Below are 19,520 nucleotides of genomic sequence, written 5' to 3' on the forward strand. Positions count from 1 at the left end.
TCCCCATGTTAATATCCTGTGGGTCACGTGACCGTGGGATCTAAACAAAGCAGGGGGATACCGGGGCCTGTATCTTAGGAAGTAAGGGGTCCCCGAGGCTGAAATCAACTTTGTTCAACTCAGGAGACCCCCTGCTCCCTCACACTAGTATCAAACACCCCCCCCCCCCAAATAAAAATTAATTACCTTAGCGGATAGCTGCTAAAGTAATAAAGCTGCTTAGATTTTATTTTTATTCATTGTGTGCGTGAGCAGGGGGTCTCCTGAGCGGAACAAAGTTGATTTCAGCCTCGGGGACCCCCTACTTCCCGAGTTATAGGCCCCGTTATGGGGTGCCGGTATCTCCATGTTAAAATCCACGTGGGATGTAAACAAAGAAGGATACCCCATACCGGGGCCTGTATCTCGGGAAGCAGGGGGTCCCCGGACCTGAAGCCAACGCAGTTCTGCTCCGGAGACCCCCTGCTCATCTACATTAGGAATACAATTTAAATGTAAAAATATTTACTGTAGTAAGCACCAATACCCCACACACCCCCTGTGACCCCCCATAAAACCATGATGTATTATTTTGCACACAAGATTAATACCTGAGGCCGACGGGGGTCCCCGGTGGTCCCTACGGGTGTCCGCTGGCCCCACAGTGCACCCCGGGGGGTACCCATGGGTGTCTGGGGGTCTCCGGTTGGTCCCTGCTAGGTGCCGTGGGCCTCCAAGTGGTCCCTGTGGGGGTCTGGGGGACCCTGGGTCATCCCCACAGGTTTCTAGGGCCCTCGGGTAGTTCCCACGGGGGTCTGGGGCCCTCGGGTGGTTGCTGCGGGTCCAAGGGGCCCCCACAGCTGTGGAGCCCCTGGTTCCCCCCTCCAGGTGTCCCCCGCGGGTCCGCAGGTGGTACCCGTGGGCGTCCGGGGGTCCTCGGGAGGTTCCCACAGGGGCCCTCGGGTGGTTCCCACAGGGGTCTGTGGACCTCGGGTGATCCCTGTGTGTCCGCGGGGCCCCCACAGCTGTGGGGCCTCTGGTTCTTCCCCGCAGGTGTCCCCCGTGGATCCTCAGGTGGTTCCCGTGGGCGTCCAAGGGTCCGAGGGTGGTACCCGTGGGCGTCCAAGAGTCCTCAGGTGGTCTCCATGGGTTCTCGCAGCCCTGCGGTGCCAATCCTGTATGTAAAAAAATAAAACATGTCCTACACTTAAATAAATACACCCCCCTTGCCCCACCAAACACATACAGTACAGTAATGGGCAAAATAAGTATTATCCAGATATGGATAATAGATTATCTGCCCATTATTAAACACATCATTAGCCAGCATACATAAATCAAGTAAATAAATACAGTTCTACTTACCCCTGCAATATGAAGGACGTCCTCATCAGGATACTGCAAGGTGCCTGTCCTCCGTTGCCAGAAAAATACATAGCAAATACCAGCTAATGTCCCCTAACCCCTTAATCACCTTAGCCCACTATACCCACCCGGTACCCATTGATTGTTATAGTAGTACAACATACCCATATAATAATATGGGCATGATAAGCCACTCTAGCACACAATGGGCACCTAATCACAATACATTAATAAACAAAACACAATAATAAAACATTCAAAAACACCGAAACACCCCATTTCACTAAATAAAAACAGTAAAAGCACTAACCAGCTCAACAAGGAATTAATTAAACCAGTAACCAAAGCAATTAATATTAATTAATAAAACAACAAGGAATTAATTCAACCATTAACCAATCAAAGCAATTAATAAAAAATATGAAAATCAGATTTCAACAGAGGTATGTTTTGAACCAAACTTGCGAATTCTCATTTCTACACCAGTGACCTTTCTGTGGGAAATCCTTACATATGGTTATGTAAGGTATATAGATTTCTGTTTGATGTTTTATCTTGTTATTTTAAGAAACTGTCCTGCATTTACTGTAATTGCATATTCTTGTAATTGTAATTCTTTTTCTATAGCCTGAAGCACTAACCAGCTCAACAAGGAATTAATTAAACCATTAACCAATCAAAGCAATTAATAAAACAACACGGAATTAATTGTAACCGTAACCAATCAAACTAATTCATTAATAAAATAACAAGGAATTAATTGTAACAGTAACCAACAAAGACATTAATTATTAAAAAAAATATGAAAATCAGATTTCAACAGAGGTATGTTTTGAACCAAACTTGCGAATTCTCATTTCTACACCAGTGACCTTTCTGTGGGAAATCCTTACATATGGTTATGTAAGGTATATAGATTTCTGTTTGATGTTTTATCCTGTTATTTTAAGAAACTGTCCTGCATTTACTGTAATTAAATATTCTTGTAATTGTAATTCTTTTTCTATAGCCTGAAGCACTGTATTCTTATATTATAACATTTTATTGAATATCATATTAAAACATTTAATGTGATGCTTTGGAGGCTCTGAATGAACTATTGCATGCTCTGGAGAGAGTATTTACATTTTTGGCACATTTTTCTACAAGAGATTTTTGTGTGATAAGTGCATAGTTTTTTCTATAATAAACAGGGACTTGAGATCCTGGCAGGTATTTTAATTTGCATATTTTTTTGGGTGGGGGAAGTGGATAGACATGATTGCAATTGAGTAAGGGGTTAATATTAACGCATTGAAAGTACCATGCGGAGGAGAAAGATGAGTTGGCTAGAGTAGCCGTGTGTATTAACCCTGGTTGCATATCTAAGTCACGTGCTCACTTGTGAGCGGTTCGTGACAGATGGTATATGGGGACGGATTGAGGGGAGATATTGTTCATTTGAGGGACCTTTTGTGAAGGTGAAAAGTGGTCTATCTTGAGAGCAGTGTATTAACCCTTGTCCTGTATGCAGGTCACGTGCTCACAGGTGTGCCGTAAGTGACAGTACTCCTCTTTTGCATTTCAGTATTTCTTTTTTAAATAAGTTAACACACAAGCAGTGGAACGCTCATAGTGCATTAAAAATTATATTCACATAAACAATATATGGGTGAGTAATGTGCGTACATCAAATGCAGTAACAACAAGCAGTTTCGGGATATGTTACCCAACGCCTCTGGAGACCGGAATAGGTGTCCTCACAGGGGTAGAAACGCTGATATCTCTGGTGCAGGGTCCTAATGGGGTAGATGCACAACCTCTGCTGGTCCTTGCTCCCCAGAGCACGAGTAGAACGGGAGCTGCTGGCCCATGCAGTGCTTTTGCAAAGCGAAACTAAGCATCAGCTGGGCGCTAGCACTCTCCTCCGTGTGGAACACTTCCTGGTTGATGACGTCACCAAGGGGAGTCGCCGATTTCGTCGCCGTTCAAACTCAGACAGCTCAGGGACCCTGATGAAGAAACCTGTTGGTTTCGAAACGCGTAGGACATTCTGGACAAGTGCTCTACCTTTCTACTAGCACCCTACTGCGCGAGCTGTCTGAGTTTGAACGGCGCCGAAATCGGCGACTCCCCTTGGTGACGTCATCAACCAGGAAGTGTTCCACACGGAGGAGAGTGCCAGCGCCCAGCTGATGCTTAGTTTCGCTTTGCAAAAGCACTGCATGGGCCAGCAGCTCCCGTTCTACTCGTGCTCTGGGGAGCAAGGACCAGCAGAGGTTGTGCATCTACCCCATTAGGACCCTGCACCAGAGATATCAGCGTTTCTACCCCTGTGAGGACACCTATTCCGGTCTCCAGAGGCATTGGGTAACATATCCCGAAACTGCTTGTTGTTACTGCATTTGATGTACGCACATTACTCACCCATATATTGTTTATGTGAATATAATTTTTAATGCACTATGAGCGTTGTGCGCTGTGTCTTTTTTGTATTTATCTGTTAGCTCCAGGGGGTCCCTGAGCCCCCCCTTTATCGCAGCTGCAGACGCTCTGTTCAAGGTCACGTAATTTAATTTACCCTATTGTCACAATTAATCACGTCACGTTTATAATAGTTGCGCACTTTAATTCTCTTTTTTCACCTTACACAAGCAGTGGGTCTACTGCTATGCAATGGTTGGATCAATGTCACACTGCGTAGTCTGCCCTTCCGCCTTCATCCAGTCAGTTTCCTGGAGTTTAAGTAATTTGCTTAATCGAATTTAGAATAAGCCTTAACCTTATGTCCAAGAACTGCTAATTTACGGTCGACCGGTGTACGTGACTCTCATGGCCAGAAGATCAAGCAAATTTGCTGGAACACGTTTCCTAAAGAGGGGAGCAAATTGTGAGGTAAATAGATTATATTTTGAATGCTGATTAATGAACCACAGTTGTGGTTGCAGTTATTACAAATCTTGATGAAAGTGAAATTAAAACAAAAAACAAAACAAAAAAACACTGGTTAATTTTTTCTGATCATGTTTCTTTTGCAGTTTTTTGGTATTTTTCTTTTTTTTGTTGCTTTAATAACAGTAACAACTATAAATATACACACACGATAGAGGACCAGCACACCTGCTAAAGTGCAATTTGAATTCATTAAATGCTGATCACCATCTAATAAACTCAAATTGCACTTATACAATAAGCAGGTCTTTCATTGTGTGTGTTACATATCACTGACATCCCTTATTATTTGTCTTTTCAAATTTTGGAGGCCATTTTAGTCTCTAAAGGTTGTTGATGATGATTTTGAAGTTTCCTTTACATTTCATTTTTCACCTTGATCACGTGCTTGATTGTGAAATTTCCCAGTAGTTCTCAGTTTGAGAAATGCAAATACAGACAATAGGCAAAGCTGTAACTCGATCTGCACTCTGATCAGTTGCATCATAGGATCTTGTTTTAGTTATGTTGAGTCCCTGGCATGTGTTGTGTGATATTTGGTATTGTGCTTTTCACAAATATGTTACATATATTATATCCTAAATTCAAACCAAAATATTTAAGATTGGGAAATACACTGTATATATTAATATTAATTACGATGTGGTTGTGTTTGTTGCAACCAAGTAATGGTAAAGTACTAATGGTAAAGTACAGTTGCAACTGCAGCTCAGCATAAATTAAAACGTTGAGGATAATTCGGTAAGGGACAGTAATCTTTTGCAACTGTAGTTTATTATGTTGCAGTACAGGGAATTTTAGACCTCTTCAGCTGCAGATCTGGCGACAATAGATTATCCAGGGGACTCGCTAAGAATAAGGTTTTAGTGATAATTACATACGGTATAGTTTTATTTGAATGAATTCTGGTTAAAATGGGCCACTAAGTTAAAAACCTGGCCAGTCCATTTTTAAATTTAAATGTTATACCTATTCTCTCTCTCTCGTAGGGAGATGTTGCCAATGAAGTAGAGACGGAACAAATAGTACATGATGCCTCCGTGATGTCCTTTACTGCTGGAAGCTATTCCTCTTATGTGCAAGTCAGAGGTTCCGTTCCACTGTATTGGTCCCAAGACATCTCTACTATGATGCCCAAGCCACTGATTACATGTAAAATATTTACTAAATCCTGTGCAGTAAAGTGTTGTATCCGTCATGCATCCCTCTATTACCTAATTGGGTGTCCAATTTTGTAGCTTATTACCAGTTTCACGACATTCAAGTCCAAAGAGACTTGGGTGTTTTAAATTCTGTGTTCACCAGATTTGGCTGTACCATCTACTTAATGCAGTGACCTGTAATTTTAAGGATACATTTACTGAGAAGGTTGACAAACTAAATTGTCACGCTTAGAGCCTTATTCAATATGCTTTGAAGTAGCCGATTGCATCATTCCGACTGAAAACTCCCATTGGGTCCAATAGGGGTATTTGGAGGCTAATGACCTGAACGGCTGTACTAAAATAAATTACCCCATTAGATTGTTCATTTTCTGAGGCTATTCTGCCACTGGAATAAGAAGGTATTCTCTACATGTTTACTTAAACGTAAGAGTCAAGTGTACATAACACATTATAAGAGGTCATAGAATTGACAAATGAGAAAAAGAAATGAACAGGTTTAGAGTTAAAAAAAGATAAAACCTTGATAGTCGTGTATTGAAAGATGGAGGGGATGTCTGTAGAAGGTAAAAATGGTACTGTAAGTTGTGTGCTTTTAGGAAACAATATACTATACCTTTGGAATAAAATAAATATTTTTCGCATCTCTAGATACCTGTAGTAGAGGTTATTTACAGCAAATGATCGTGTATGTCCTTGTTTCTATTCTCGCAGTGGTACAAGCAGATCCATATGCACATGTTGCTGCTTCTCATTTTGACCAAATGCTTCAGAGGTTCGGCTCACCCATTATCATTCTTAATCTTGTAAAGGTAAGTCAAACCCTAACTTTTCACCTATTATATTTCAAAATCTTTTGTGTTAATACATTGCTTATCAGGCGAAAATATTCTAATTCAAGCCTCAACGCAAACTATAAAGATAGAAACTGGTATAAAAGTATCCTCAGCTTGAAGTATTTAGGAGACAACTCCTTTTAAGTATTGGCCTGCCTAATTGGAATTTGTGAAAATGTAAACTAAGTGTCTTAGAAAAAGATAACCCAATTAACCAATCATTTTAGCCTACCTGGTCTGCTAATTATCTCTTTGATGCAATACTTTAGACCCCATATATTTTTTCATCTTTTCTTCTTGTTTAAGATTCTCTTCAAAGCATTTTTTAATTGTCTTGCTCTATACGCAATTTGATGCACAATACAGCAGATGCATAATTCTACAATCACAGTGGTTATGAAGACATTCACCATGCCTGATTTTTGTATCTGGTGCATTGGCTACCTCTTCACCCTTTATTATTTATACGACACCAAGGGGCTTAATGTATTAAAGCTGAAACAGCCAATCAGGCTTTTTAGACACATTTCTTCATTGACGTCAATGGGAAAACTTCTTGATCAGCTGCTTTGGCAAATATTGAATAAGCTGCTAAGTGTATATCTGACTCTTCAGTACTACAGTATTTATGATTTTTTTGTAATACACTGTTGTAATAGATTATTTTTTATTAAATTACTTTGCTGTTATAGTTTATACCTGTGTTCTCACCAAATATATACAATGCATAAAAATGTTGCAGAATAAAGTGCAAGGTTTCCTTTTAAGTCACTGGGCAAGACATAGACCCTAGTATTAATCTAAACATCAAACACTACAAATATTTGGGATTGTTCTCTGTATTGTTTCATGTTAGTGACAGCAGGCAATGACTGAGCTGAATGATATAATATATTAGTGGGAGGTCGAGGTGTTAGATAGTCCAGCGTAATTAAGACTGTATGAAAATATACAACTATTTTAGAGAGCAGAATAAAGGGAATTTGCTTATTAGAAATATATGAACCTACAGATGCAGTAACGAGTATCCGAACACTTGCCTTTGAAAATCTGGGGCTATCTCCCAGTAATGCTGCAACATTTCTGTGACATTTCTGCTAACAGACTAATGGCCCATCTGATTAACACAGCGGGGGTCCCTGGCATACTCATTCAGTTTGATTGGGATTGCCAGGGACCCCCGCTGTGTTAATCCGATGGACCATTAGACTGTCTGCAGAAATGTCACAGAAATGTTGCAGCATTATTGGGGTATTGCCCCAGATTTTCCCAGGCAAGTGTTCGGATAGTCGTGGCTGCATCAGTATTTACAGCTTGTTTCAAGCCTCCTTTGCATTGAAGAGGTTCAATGTTGCTACAGTAAAGTTAGTGGTCACACACTCTCTCTTTAAGGGAGCTGTTTCTCGAGCTAACATGAAGCAGGGAGAGAGAGCTGCCACACGCTGGTTAAGTGCTGGGTAAGTGCTGCGTGTGGGTGCTGCTGCGCCAGGTCTGGGACATCTGAAAGAGTTATCCCAGCTCTCCCCCTCCGGTGGATGTGGAACCCCTGATCGCGGCGGCCATATTTAAAAAATTTTTATCGCGGTCCCGGTTATAACGCGGTCTCATTATGTGGCCCCCGAGCACCACGTTATAACAGGGTTCAGCTGTATATGGTAGGTGTTGATTGCCTTGAGATAATATTTATGGTTAAAAAATTTCGGACTATAACAATTTAGTTTTGTCTGTTCTTCTGACAAATATAGGCAAAAGTATCATAACACATAGCTATCAACATTAACCCCCTCAGCATCCACTGGTCCTGTGCGTGATCCCGAGTTATAATATATAAAACAGAAATTGGGGCACCACCGGGTAAAAGCGTGTGATTATACAGAGGCGGCACATTTTATTTGAGTGCGGCTAGCTCCGCAAGCCTGGGGATGCCCCGGCATGCTAGCCGCACGCGCGGTCACGTGTCATCGGGTGCCTGCGCCCCCTGCACGCGCGTCCAGGGCTCCCCGAGGGAGCCCTGGTGTCCCGCGATGTGGGGGACCCGGCGAGCGGAGGGAGAAAGCCCCGATCGGAGGGCGCTCCTCCGCGGCTTCGGCGTGCGCCAGGCACATCCCGGCGCGCGCCTGGTTACTGCTGCGGCCGAGACCGGGCAAATGCTCAAATAAACTCGGCCGCAGCAGTACCTGGATAAATAATAAATATTAAATAAAAACCACAGCTGTTATTAATAGTCTCTTATAGAAATCTCAGTGCTTTGGTTCTTTGTATACTTCTGTAAATGGATCCTTTATTGCAGATACCAATTTGCAATGTGACACGTGTATCCAAGATGTAAGTTCAGCGACTTTTACTGCAGTATTTGTTGTTAAAATTACTTGGTATGGGCCCATCCGCATGGGTTGCAACTCGTGTTTTACCACCACACAATCTCTAGTACATGCACTTTCTGGTTCTCAGTTATTGGCTGTACAGTTTTTACCAGTGCATGGAGAGATTACAAAAGTTTAGTTAATTACATATAATATTTACTAAGTGTCTCATCACAGACTGCACTGTGTAGGTTTTATAGCCTTTCCTTCGTTATGTTGCCTGCAAAAATCTGTTGCGGCTTTGGACAGGCCTGGTGCTCAGCAGTCTCTGCTGATAAATTATATATTCCCTTCTTTTTTTCACATGGGACATCCCATGTGCCGTGCGAACAATATAAAATAATAGCGAGGGAGGCCATTGGGGCCAGTCCATTTATTGTCGTCCAGCTGTTTGGCCCCGCAAGACTCCTACCAGTCACTTTCATGGTGAAGCAAATTGTCATAGAAAATCTGTGTCAGTACACAAAATAATGGGGTCTGTGCTATTTGGGTCAGCGTGAGCAACATAGAGAGCTGTTACAGACAGACATTGGGCTGAAGCGTGTTTCGCAGCTTGATCTGATTTAGAATTGCCAATAGAGAGACTGGTATAAAATTATTATTTGTGTGAGCTGCTTTAACCTTCAATCTTTTACATTTCTATTGTGCAAAAATCAGACAGGACCAGTTCATTTAAAAAAAAACAAAAAAAAACGTTACTTCCTTCTTTGTTTGAACTTATAACTAAAAAAAAAAAAACATTTTATAACAGAAATCTCTAAAATCTTTCCTATAAAGCAAACAATCTTATTATTTAATTACTATTTATTTTTAATTCCTTTTCACTTTTACACAACCTTTCTCTGCCTACAGTAATTCACTGTGAATTTAGAAATCTCCCTTTAAAACATTATAGACAGGTCTAGTTTTTCTGAAAACCCTTCTATAAATTCCCTTGAAAAATTAACAAATTTAACAAAGATCCAAAATGTTCTCAATCCTTTGATTGAAGTGAGCCAAGGTACAAATCTATAAAGCTTCCTTCAATTAGTGGATCAATCTCTTTCTTTTGTCTAATTTTATTACCCTAAAAAAAAGTTTTAAAATACATTTAGTTTTAGTCTTGGCTCCTCTAAAACAGTATATCATTTTTTTTTAAATTTAAATCTTACAGTACTGTATATTTTATTTGTATCAATAGATCATTCACATATTGTAATACAGTATCTCCCACGCCAAGGAGGCCCAAACCTGTGTCTAAAGTCTGGTAAAGTACAGGATTAATGCTGCACACCATGAGCTGATAACTATAACTGTTACTTGCTGTTACCGGTGCTCCTGATCCAGGGGAGTCCCCGTCAATGAAAAACTCCAAAGTCAGCAAAAAACGGAAGGTTCAGGACTCTACGGATTTCCAAAGAATTTATTATATCAAATGCACAACGTTTCAACCATCCAAATGTGGTCTTTCTCAAGTTAAGATTTTTTTAAAGTCTGGTAAAAACATGCTAATGAGATATGGAATTACTATAATGTAAATACAAATCTGTAAATACAAATCTGTACTGGGAGTCAGTGTGTAAAGAAATCTTAATATAATATTCTATACCCCTAATAGGTACTTCATACACTTTGTTCTTCAATAGGACACAAGAAAAATCTTTTTACAACGGCAAAATCTCTCTTTTAAAACGTTACATAAATAAACTTTTGTATATTATGCTACCTAGGTTTACTTTAACCCTTATTATTCTTCAATTCTACATCATTAAATGTTAGTGACATAAAACACTTAACTTCATGATGTAATAATTATTCCTTCACACTATTTACTATACGCTTTCTAAAAATGAAAAACAAACAAAACCAAAAACATTTAAAAGGATGTCCCCTTTTTCAGCGCAGAACATAGAAATGATAAGACAATCATAAATCATACTCTTCTGATTTGTAGCCAAATAATTACATATGATCCTAAAAAATTATACCTTGTCATTGATACCAAAAAATCTACATTCTTGGTGAGAAAACCCCCCCAAAAACAACAGTTTGAGTCTTATTCCTACAAAAAAAAACTAATTTAATAAGAATTTCCTTTCTATTCTTATTCTTTGAACTAATCTGAATAGTTTCATATTAATGCATTAATTTCTTTAAAACTGATTTAAAAACAACTTTTTAACATTTTAAGTTTTCGCATATTTCTTTCTAGATTAATGATTAACTTACATACTGTGAAGTGTTGAAACTCCTGTGTAACTTTCAGTGAATGGGGGAGAGGGGTGGGGGCTACTACCGCAGCTATTTTCAAGTTAGGCCTCGGTCCCGCTGCGCTCGTTGGCGCGGGCGGCGGGTCGCGAGTTCCCCACCAGCAGGGGAATCCTCGCGAGCCGGTCCCGGTCCCCCCTGGAGGCACAGCTGACTACACGCTGTAGCGCGTCAGCCGCTGGAGACACCAGAGAATGGTGTTTCCTAGCGTTGACGCGTGACGTGTGTGGCTGTGAGCCAATGGGGAGGGGAGGCTTCGGGAGGAGGAGAGGCTTCGGGGAGCGGGGAGGAGTGTGGAGTGAAAGCAGGTGAGTGCCTTTCTCTGTGTGTGTGTCTGAGTGCGTGCGTGCCTGTCTGTGTGTGTGTATGTGTGTGTCTGAGTGCGTGCGTGCCTGTCTGTGTGTGTATGTGTCTGAGTGCGTGAGTGCCTGCCTCTGTCTGTGTGTGTGTGTGTGTGTATGAGTGCGTGAGTGCCTGCCTGTGTGTGTGTGTGCGCGTGTGTGTATGAATGAGTGCCTGCGTGTGTGTGTTTAAACTTACCTTCCAGCTCCAGCCCGAGTCCGTGGAGGGAGGGGGGGGAGAGTAGCGGGTCCCTCCGCTCAAGCCACGCCCCCCCCTCCCTGTCAAACCGCCCACCTCCCGCCCACCTCCCGATCAAACCTCCCACCTCCCGCCCACCTCCCGCTCCGGCTCCCGCTCCCTACAGACCGCAGATCGCGGTCTGTGTATCTCAGCGCACCGCCTGTCAGCAGCGCAGGTGCGCTGACTCTGGGAGCGGGGCCTTAGCCTTATGGGAGCTGAATTGCTTTTCGGTTCAGTCCATCATTTTCCTTGCAATTCTTTTATAATCTCTGTTAATCTCGTCTCCTGCTTTTTTCCCCCACAAAGCATACTCTTTATATTGTATTTCTTACATAGTTCTAGGACGACATGCGTCACCCTGCATGCTGTCCTCTCCTGCTCGCACCTCTCACCCCCCCCCCCATACCTTGGCTCCAGTATAAAATGATATCGAAAGGTTATGTGAAGTCACAGGACCCCGCAAGGTCATTTGATGCCGCGTTGCCATGACAACGTGTCGCTGGAAGCCAAGGCAAGGGAAGTTACCTCACGCAGTCCCCCAGCATTTAATTTATTTGCCTCTGGGGAAGTGCGGAGCCTCTGTAACCGGTACGCCCCCCTGAAAAATCTTACCCCAGTTTGCGCACCCCTACATTAACGTAATCTGTAACACCAATCAGAGTTACAGATAGACACAAACACACAATACATACATTTACATGTAAATCTTGCCTTACACAGACCAGAGTAGAAGAGAGATGTGGTGCAGAGTGCCCTCTGAGGAAAGAAATGTGCAGCAGCACTTCAGTTACACAGGCTGCCTTGCATGGGACGGGCTGGAGGGCGCTGGTCCCTGTCCAAGAACGAGGACTTGGGGTGGAGGGCAGGATTTTCTAATTCTTGCACCAGTGAACCCATAAAGCATTGGATGCCTGGGTTCTCAAGATTATAGAGTAAAGCTACCATGTGGAATTCAGGCAGACCCCTCAGACACCAGAGCGGACCTTTTCATGCAAGGGCCCTACAATGCAATTTGACCAGTTGGGTCTGGCTAAATCTGAAGTGGCAGACAAAGCCAATCAAGCTTTCTCAAGGAAAGCCCTTAGTGGTTTACATAAATACCCAACCAGTAGACCTTGGCTGTCTATTGTCTTATCATCCTTCCTTAAATAAAGTGTTTATTGCCCCTCAGTGCGCCTGCCTGTCACCTGTTTTTCTTGCTTGTGAGCTCCCTTGTGGGAGCTCATCTTTACAGGGGATGTGTGGAGCCCCCCTGACTGACGGCTGCCAGAGGGACTATTTACAGTGATATCCCTAGCGCGGAACGACACTTCTGCTTTTATGTGACTTTTTGCCCGGATTGAACTTTGTTCTCTTTGGACTTAAATCAGTTTTCCACATGTCACCTGCTGCTTTTGTTTAACACTGTATCTTATTTTATTGTTTTAGTGAAGTCCCAATCTTACATTGTTTATTTGTTAACCCTTCATTGTCTGCCTCAAACCTATGTATTATTGTTATCTTGCTGCACATACTGTAGATCTCATTGGATGGTTTGGTTCTTTCTGTTGTTTACTAGTGCCCTTACATACTGCCAATCATGGCTGAGGCTAACGCTATAATGGCAGAAGCCCTTACCACTCTGGCTGAAATTAGTGTCATTGTGGCTGAGGCAAATTACACAATGGCAGATTCCTATACCAGTAAATTCTTACATGGTTTAGAAATCGGAAACAATAGGAGCAATTTGGTGGGTTTTATGTATACGGATGACAATATCCCTGAAGTTGAAAATGTTGATTTACCCTCCAAACTAGAAATATTAACCAGATTGCTTGAACAAGAGACACAAGCTTTCTGGGATATGAGGACACTGGAGGAGTATTTAAAAACTAAAAGAACTCCCAGGGGTTTGAGATTTTCAAAGATAGGATTTAATAATGCTAAATTCCTTAAACTATGGGATGACATTTTAGAATGTTCACGTAGATTAATGACGATCCTCACTATAGAGAGAAAAAATTAATTTGCTGAGGTTGATCTCAAAATTACTAAAATTAAACATGAGATCTTAAATTCTTAAATTCCTCAGATTTGGAAAAACTACGTCAATTGATAGAGGAGGTTTATGCCAAAATGAGAAAGTATGAAAACGGGATTATGGTCTCTAAAAATAAAAAAAAATCTGAGAGACAAAAATGATTACCTATTGAACAGACAAAAGAATTGGAATGATAAAGATAAATCTAAAACAAATAAAGTCAATCAACAACTATCTAAATCCTTAAATGTTGTTGTTGACAATACTTTTTCCCCTAAAGTTATTTGTGGGAATGCCCCTATCAATCAATGTGCCCTAGACTGGGGATAAGTGACAAACATAAGGCGTCACTATTTTCACCTGGTGTTAGTAGGCCTAGTACGTCACAGATGGGGGCCAGGAGCAAAAGTCAGTCCAATTCACAGGATAACCAAACCAATAGGGCTAATGACAATTGGAGACTGGTTAACCACAAACCCCGGTCTAGCAATACAAATACTTATCTCGATCTGGAAAGAGAAGATATTAGATCTAATCCCCATTTTTTTTTTAAATTATCCAATAGATTTCAGCATCTGGGGGAACCACAAAGTGCTAATGATGTTGAAAAATCTACCCATTTTTTTCAAGGGAGAGAAAAAACCCATCAGAGGAGATTAGACCAGAATCCGGACAATCCCCCGTCGAGACCTCAAACAAGGTCAACTACGCAAAAAAGACCACTGCACACACACTGCACACACTCCCAGCACTCACTGCACACACTCTACACTGCACACCCTCTACACTGCTCACACTGCACACACTCTACACTGCACACAGCACACTGCACACACTCCCAGCACTCACTGCACACATTCTACACTGCACACACTCTACACTGCACACACTCCCAGCACTCACTGCATACACTCTACACTGCACACTCTACACACACACAGCACACACTCCACACTGCACACACTCCCAGCACTCACTGCACACACTCTACACTGCACACACTGCACTGCACACACTGCACACACTCCACACTGCACACACTCCCAGCACTCACTGCACACACTCTACACTGCACACACTCCCAGCACTCACTGCACACACTCTACACTGCACACACTGCACACACTCTACACTGCACACACTCTACACTGCTCACACTGCACACACTCTACACTGCACACACTCCCAGCATTCACTGCACACACTCTACACTGCACACACTCTACACTGCTCACACTGCACACACTCTACACTGCACACACGGCACACACTCTACACTGCACACACTCTACACTGCACACACTCTACACTGCACACACTCTATACTGCACACACTCTACACTGCACACTGCTCACAGCACACTGCACACACTCCCAGCACTCACTGCACACACTCTACACTGCACACACTGCACACACTACACTGCACACACTCTACACTGCACACACTCTACACTGCACATACTCTACACTGCACACACTGCACACACTCTACACTGCACACTGCTCACTGCACACTGCACACACTCCCAGCACTCACTGCACACACGCTACACTGCACACATTCCCAGCACTCACTGCACACACTCTACACTGCACACTGCTCACAGCACACTGCACACACTCCCAGCACTCACTGCACACACTCTACACTGCACACACTCTACACTGCACACACTACACACACTCTACACTGCTCACACTGCACACACTCTACACTGCACACAGCACACTGCACACACTCCCAGCACTCACTGCACACACTCTACACTGCACACACTGCACACACTCTACACTGCACACTGCTCACAGCACACTGCACACACTCCCAGCACTCACTGCACACACTCTACACTGCACACACTCTACAATGCTAACACTGCACACACTCTACACTGCACACATTTTACACTGCACACACTGCACACACTCTACACTGCACACTGCTCACACTCCCAGCACTCACTCTCACTGCACCACTGCACACTCTCTCACTGAACACACTCACAGCACACAGCTCACACAGCACTCAGCTCTCACACCACACAGCACTCACAGCACACTCTCACAGCACACAGCTCTCACAACACACTCTCACAGCACACTACACCACACCTCCCACTCCCCCTCCCTACCTTTGGTGTCGACTGCTGAGATCGGAGCAGAGCTGGCATCAGGAGGAGGGGGGGGGGGGTGTCGGGAGGAGGGGGGGTGTCGGGAGGAGGGGGGGTGTCGGGAGGAGGGGGGTGTTGGGAGGAGGGGGGGTGTCGGGAGGAGGGGGGGTGTTGGGACGAGGGGGGGGGTGCCCTTCCCCTCCCTAGACCGGCCAGTCACGTGCTAGCAGTGAAACCAAACAGTCCCTCAATTGATGATAGGGAGGGTAATAGCAGAAGCCTGAAGGAATCTGGTGGTGAAACACCATCATTTAGCTGCAGTCAGTAGGTATAATAAAATCCAGGAACTCCTGAGCGTGTGAACAAACTGTAAGGCTAAGGCCCCGCTCCCTCCGTCAGCGCTCCCGCACTGCAGACAGGCGGGGCGCTGACAGACAGAGACCACGATATGCGGTCTGTAGGGAGCGGGAGCCGGGGCTGGAGTGGGAGGGAGGGGCGTGGTTAAGGATCAGGCGCGCGGCGGCCATTTTTAAAAAAAAAAATAGCGCGACCCCGTTACTAACGCGGTTTTCTCGGGGTGGACCCCGAGGACCGCGCTATAACGGGGTTTACCTGTACTACCATATACCGAAGATTCATAAATCCATTTTAAATCCCCCTGGACGCCCTATTATATCAGGCATCAATTCATTAACATTGAATCTATCCCAATATTTGGATTTTTATTTACAGCCTTTAGTTACTGAGTTACCGTCTTATCTTAAAGACACCACTGCAGTTATTAAACTATTACAACAAACCAAGTGGAAGACGGGTTATAGATGTACAATCACTGTACACGTGCATCCCACATCAAGCAGGATGCACAGCGGTCAAATTCTTTTTGGAGTCGTGCAATCTGATAGAACCAACACAAATTTATTTTTTGCTGCGGTCCATACAGTTTATACTAACTCATAACTATTTTTTGTTTGAATCTGAATTTTATTTACAGATACTCGGTACTGCGATGGGTACCAAGTTTGCCCCATCCTTTGCCAACTTGTATATGGGGTGGTGGGAGAAACTTATCATCGCTGAGATATCTCCTCCACAGTTGATTCTGTGGAGGAGATACATAGATGATATTCTCATCATCTGGGACGGCGATGAGATCTCTCTTCTTGACTTTATTGCACAGTTGAACATCAATACGTTTAACCTCCATTTTAGTGGGGAAAACAGTGATACAGCAGTGCATTATTTGGATCTTGAAATTTTCATTGAATTAGAACAAATCTGCACTAAAACTTACTTTAAGGATACCAATGTAAATTCATATATCCATCCTTCCAGTTGCCATTTTAAACCTTGGATTGCAAATATACCTTTTAACCAATTTGCTAGTTTAAAGAGAAATTGTACTAATGATGGGCAATTTCAAACTCAGGCACTCTTTTTGAAAGAAAGATTCATACAGAAGGGTTATGATAAACATCTCATAGATTGTGCTATTGACAAAGTTAATCTCGCTAAAAGACCCAATCTTTTAAAAAATAAGAAAAAAAGATCTAAGAGATTTGACTCTAGGAAGGAAGTCGATATCCAGACTTTACAGTTTGTGACTGAGTCCGTATCTACAACAGAGGCAGTCACACATGTTGGTCAGATACAGAGTGGAAAATTTCCAGTGTTTATCACTCAATTTAATGACCAACATAGGGCCATACAACAGGCCATCGCTAAACACTGGAAGGTCCTATCTTTGCACCCTGTGTTGGGTGCACAAATCTCATCCAAACCTAATATTGTTTATAAAAAAGCCCCAAATTTAAAAGTAATAATAGCCCCAAGCCAATTTAGGTCTATTCCCAACCATAATGGTACATTGAGATCATATTTAGAATTAAAGGGCAATTATAAATGCAGCAAATGTAAGATATGCCCCAACCTGCTGAATAAAAAAAGATGTTGTTTCCTTTGCCACAAAGCGAAGTTTCAAAATTAATCACTTTATAAATTGTTCCACTACCCATGTGGTTTATGTACTCCAATGTAAATGTGGGTTACAATACATTGGCAAAACCAAAAGATGTATGAAAGTTCGGGTTATGGAACATATGAGAAATATTAAAAATATGCAAAAATTAATTGTTAAACAGATGCCCTTAACCCACCTTTTAAAACATTTTAATGACTGCCATCAATGTGACCCAAGTGGCATTTCTTTTATGGGCATTGAAGTTATCACTGCAAACAAGCGCTTAGACAATAGAGAATTGCGTCTAAGTCGAAGGGAACAATTTTGGATTTATACCATGCAAATTAGATTTCCACATGGTCTTAATGATTATATAGAGTTGGTACCCTTCCTTAAAGAATAAATTATCAGGTGACCATCCAGATTGAGGCTTCTTGTTTTTAAAGTAATTTTTTTTACATGTGTATAAATATATGTTTATAGCTTTAAAATGTGATGTGTACATGATAGTTTTTAATATGTGTTCCATGATAGCTGTTTAGAGGCATAAACAGTTATTCTTTGTGTTAGACATAGGACACAGCTACTTCAATCAGTGTTTAATTCTATTTAGAATTGTGCTTTAAATTATCCATGCATGCCTCAGGAGATTCCATCGCTGTTCACCTGATCACAGCTGTATTAGCTTCATTGCTGAGTGTTAGATCCATTGGCTGCGGCTTTCCATTTAAACTCCAGGGACAACGTCATCACGTGACCTCCTGACGAAGCACTACGTGCGAAACACGTAGAGGTCACGTGTGGCTGTTCCTGTGGAGTTTTGCAGTCGGAGGGTGCGGGTCTCTACACTTCACTTCCCTCCTTCCAGCAGGGTATGTACACAGATCGATCTGGACCCCTTCTGTAGTGCTAATGTGAACTAGTTTTGACCTGTTGTACCCCCCCGTTTGTACTGGTGTCTAATCAGTTATTCTAACACTGTTTTACCTTCGTTTTTTAATTAATTATTTTATACCTAATCAGTAGACCTTGGCTGTCTATTATCTTATCATCCTTCCTTAAATAAAGTGTTTATTGCCCCTCAGTGCGCCTGCCTGTCACCTGTTTTTCTCCCTTAGTGGTTTACTATTGGAAAATCTTAACCACCCGCCCAAGTCTTTAAACTTGGGGAGCACATACAGGCACAAGATATGTTCAACGAACTTGGTCCAACAAAGAGAAGTTATTACAAATAAATATTTTAGAAATAAGGGCAGCGACAGGGATGATATTAGCTTTACAAAACTGTCGGTCATTCCCGGTACGGATCTTCTCCAACAGCAGAATGGGATGTTTTGCGGCGCCCATTTGTCCGCGACCAAAATGCTGAAGGCGTTCCGCCGACCGGACACTTCACCACAGGGTAGCTCGCCGCGGGACACTTTGTTGCAATGTCTGGTCCGCCATGCACTGACCCAACAAGCCAAGCCAGGTCTGCTGCTCCAACAACTGCATGTTTAAATGTCCCACAGGACATTTAAAGATTGTGCGTCCGAGTGGCCTGTCTAGGTCTTACATGGGACATTTAAACATACAGTTGTCGGAGCGGGCGGTCAGGCGTGACAGACCTGGCTGGTCGGACACACGGCAGAACGGCATTCGGGCACAGGAGCAGACATTGTGGCGAAATGTCCCTGTGGTGAAGTGTCCCTGCGGCGCAACGCCGGGGCATTTTGGTCCCGGCAAAATGTCCTAGACCACTCCAACAATGCCACCACAGTGACATATATCAATTAACAAGGGGATACGCTATTCTCAGCTGCCTTTAAAAAAATCAGCAAACTGCTGTAGTGGGCAGAGAAAATACCTTCTGTCATTGTCCTCAATGTACATTCCAGGTCCAGAAAATGTGGAGGCAGATTTCCTCAGGAGGAACAAGGTGTATCAAAGGGAATAGTCATTATCCCCACTTTTTCAGCAG

The 19,520-nt window shown here is 42.8% G+C and overlaps 1 protein-coding gene across 1 annotated transcript in view; it reads left to right on the plus strand.

The window, feature by feature from the left end:
* The window catches only part of FIG4 (FIG4 phosphoinositide 5-phosphatase), a 380,709-nt gene that overhangs the window by 115,374 nt on the left and 245,815 nt on the right, over nucleotides 1–19,520 (plus strand). The window contains exons 9-11 of the mRNA XM_075595029.1: nucleotides 4,118–4,218; nucleotides 5,265–5,427; nucleotides 6,153–6,250. Of these exons, the coding sequence (XP_075451144.1) occupies nucleotides 4,118–4,218; nucleotides 5,265–5,427; nucleotides 6,153–6,250 (362 nt within the window). The remainder of the gene's footprint in view (nucleotides 1–4,117; nucleotides 4,219–5,264; nucleotides 5,428–6,152; nucleotides 6,251–19,520) is intronic.

Source organism: Ascaphus truei, chromosome 4 (genome assembly GCF_040206685.1).
Source record: "Ascaphus truei isolate aAscTru1 chromosome 4, aAscTru1.hap1, whole genome shotgun sequence".
NCBI classification, from domain to species: Eukaryota; Metazoa; Chordata; class Amphibia; order Anura; family Ascaphidae; genus Ascaphus; species Ascaphus truei.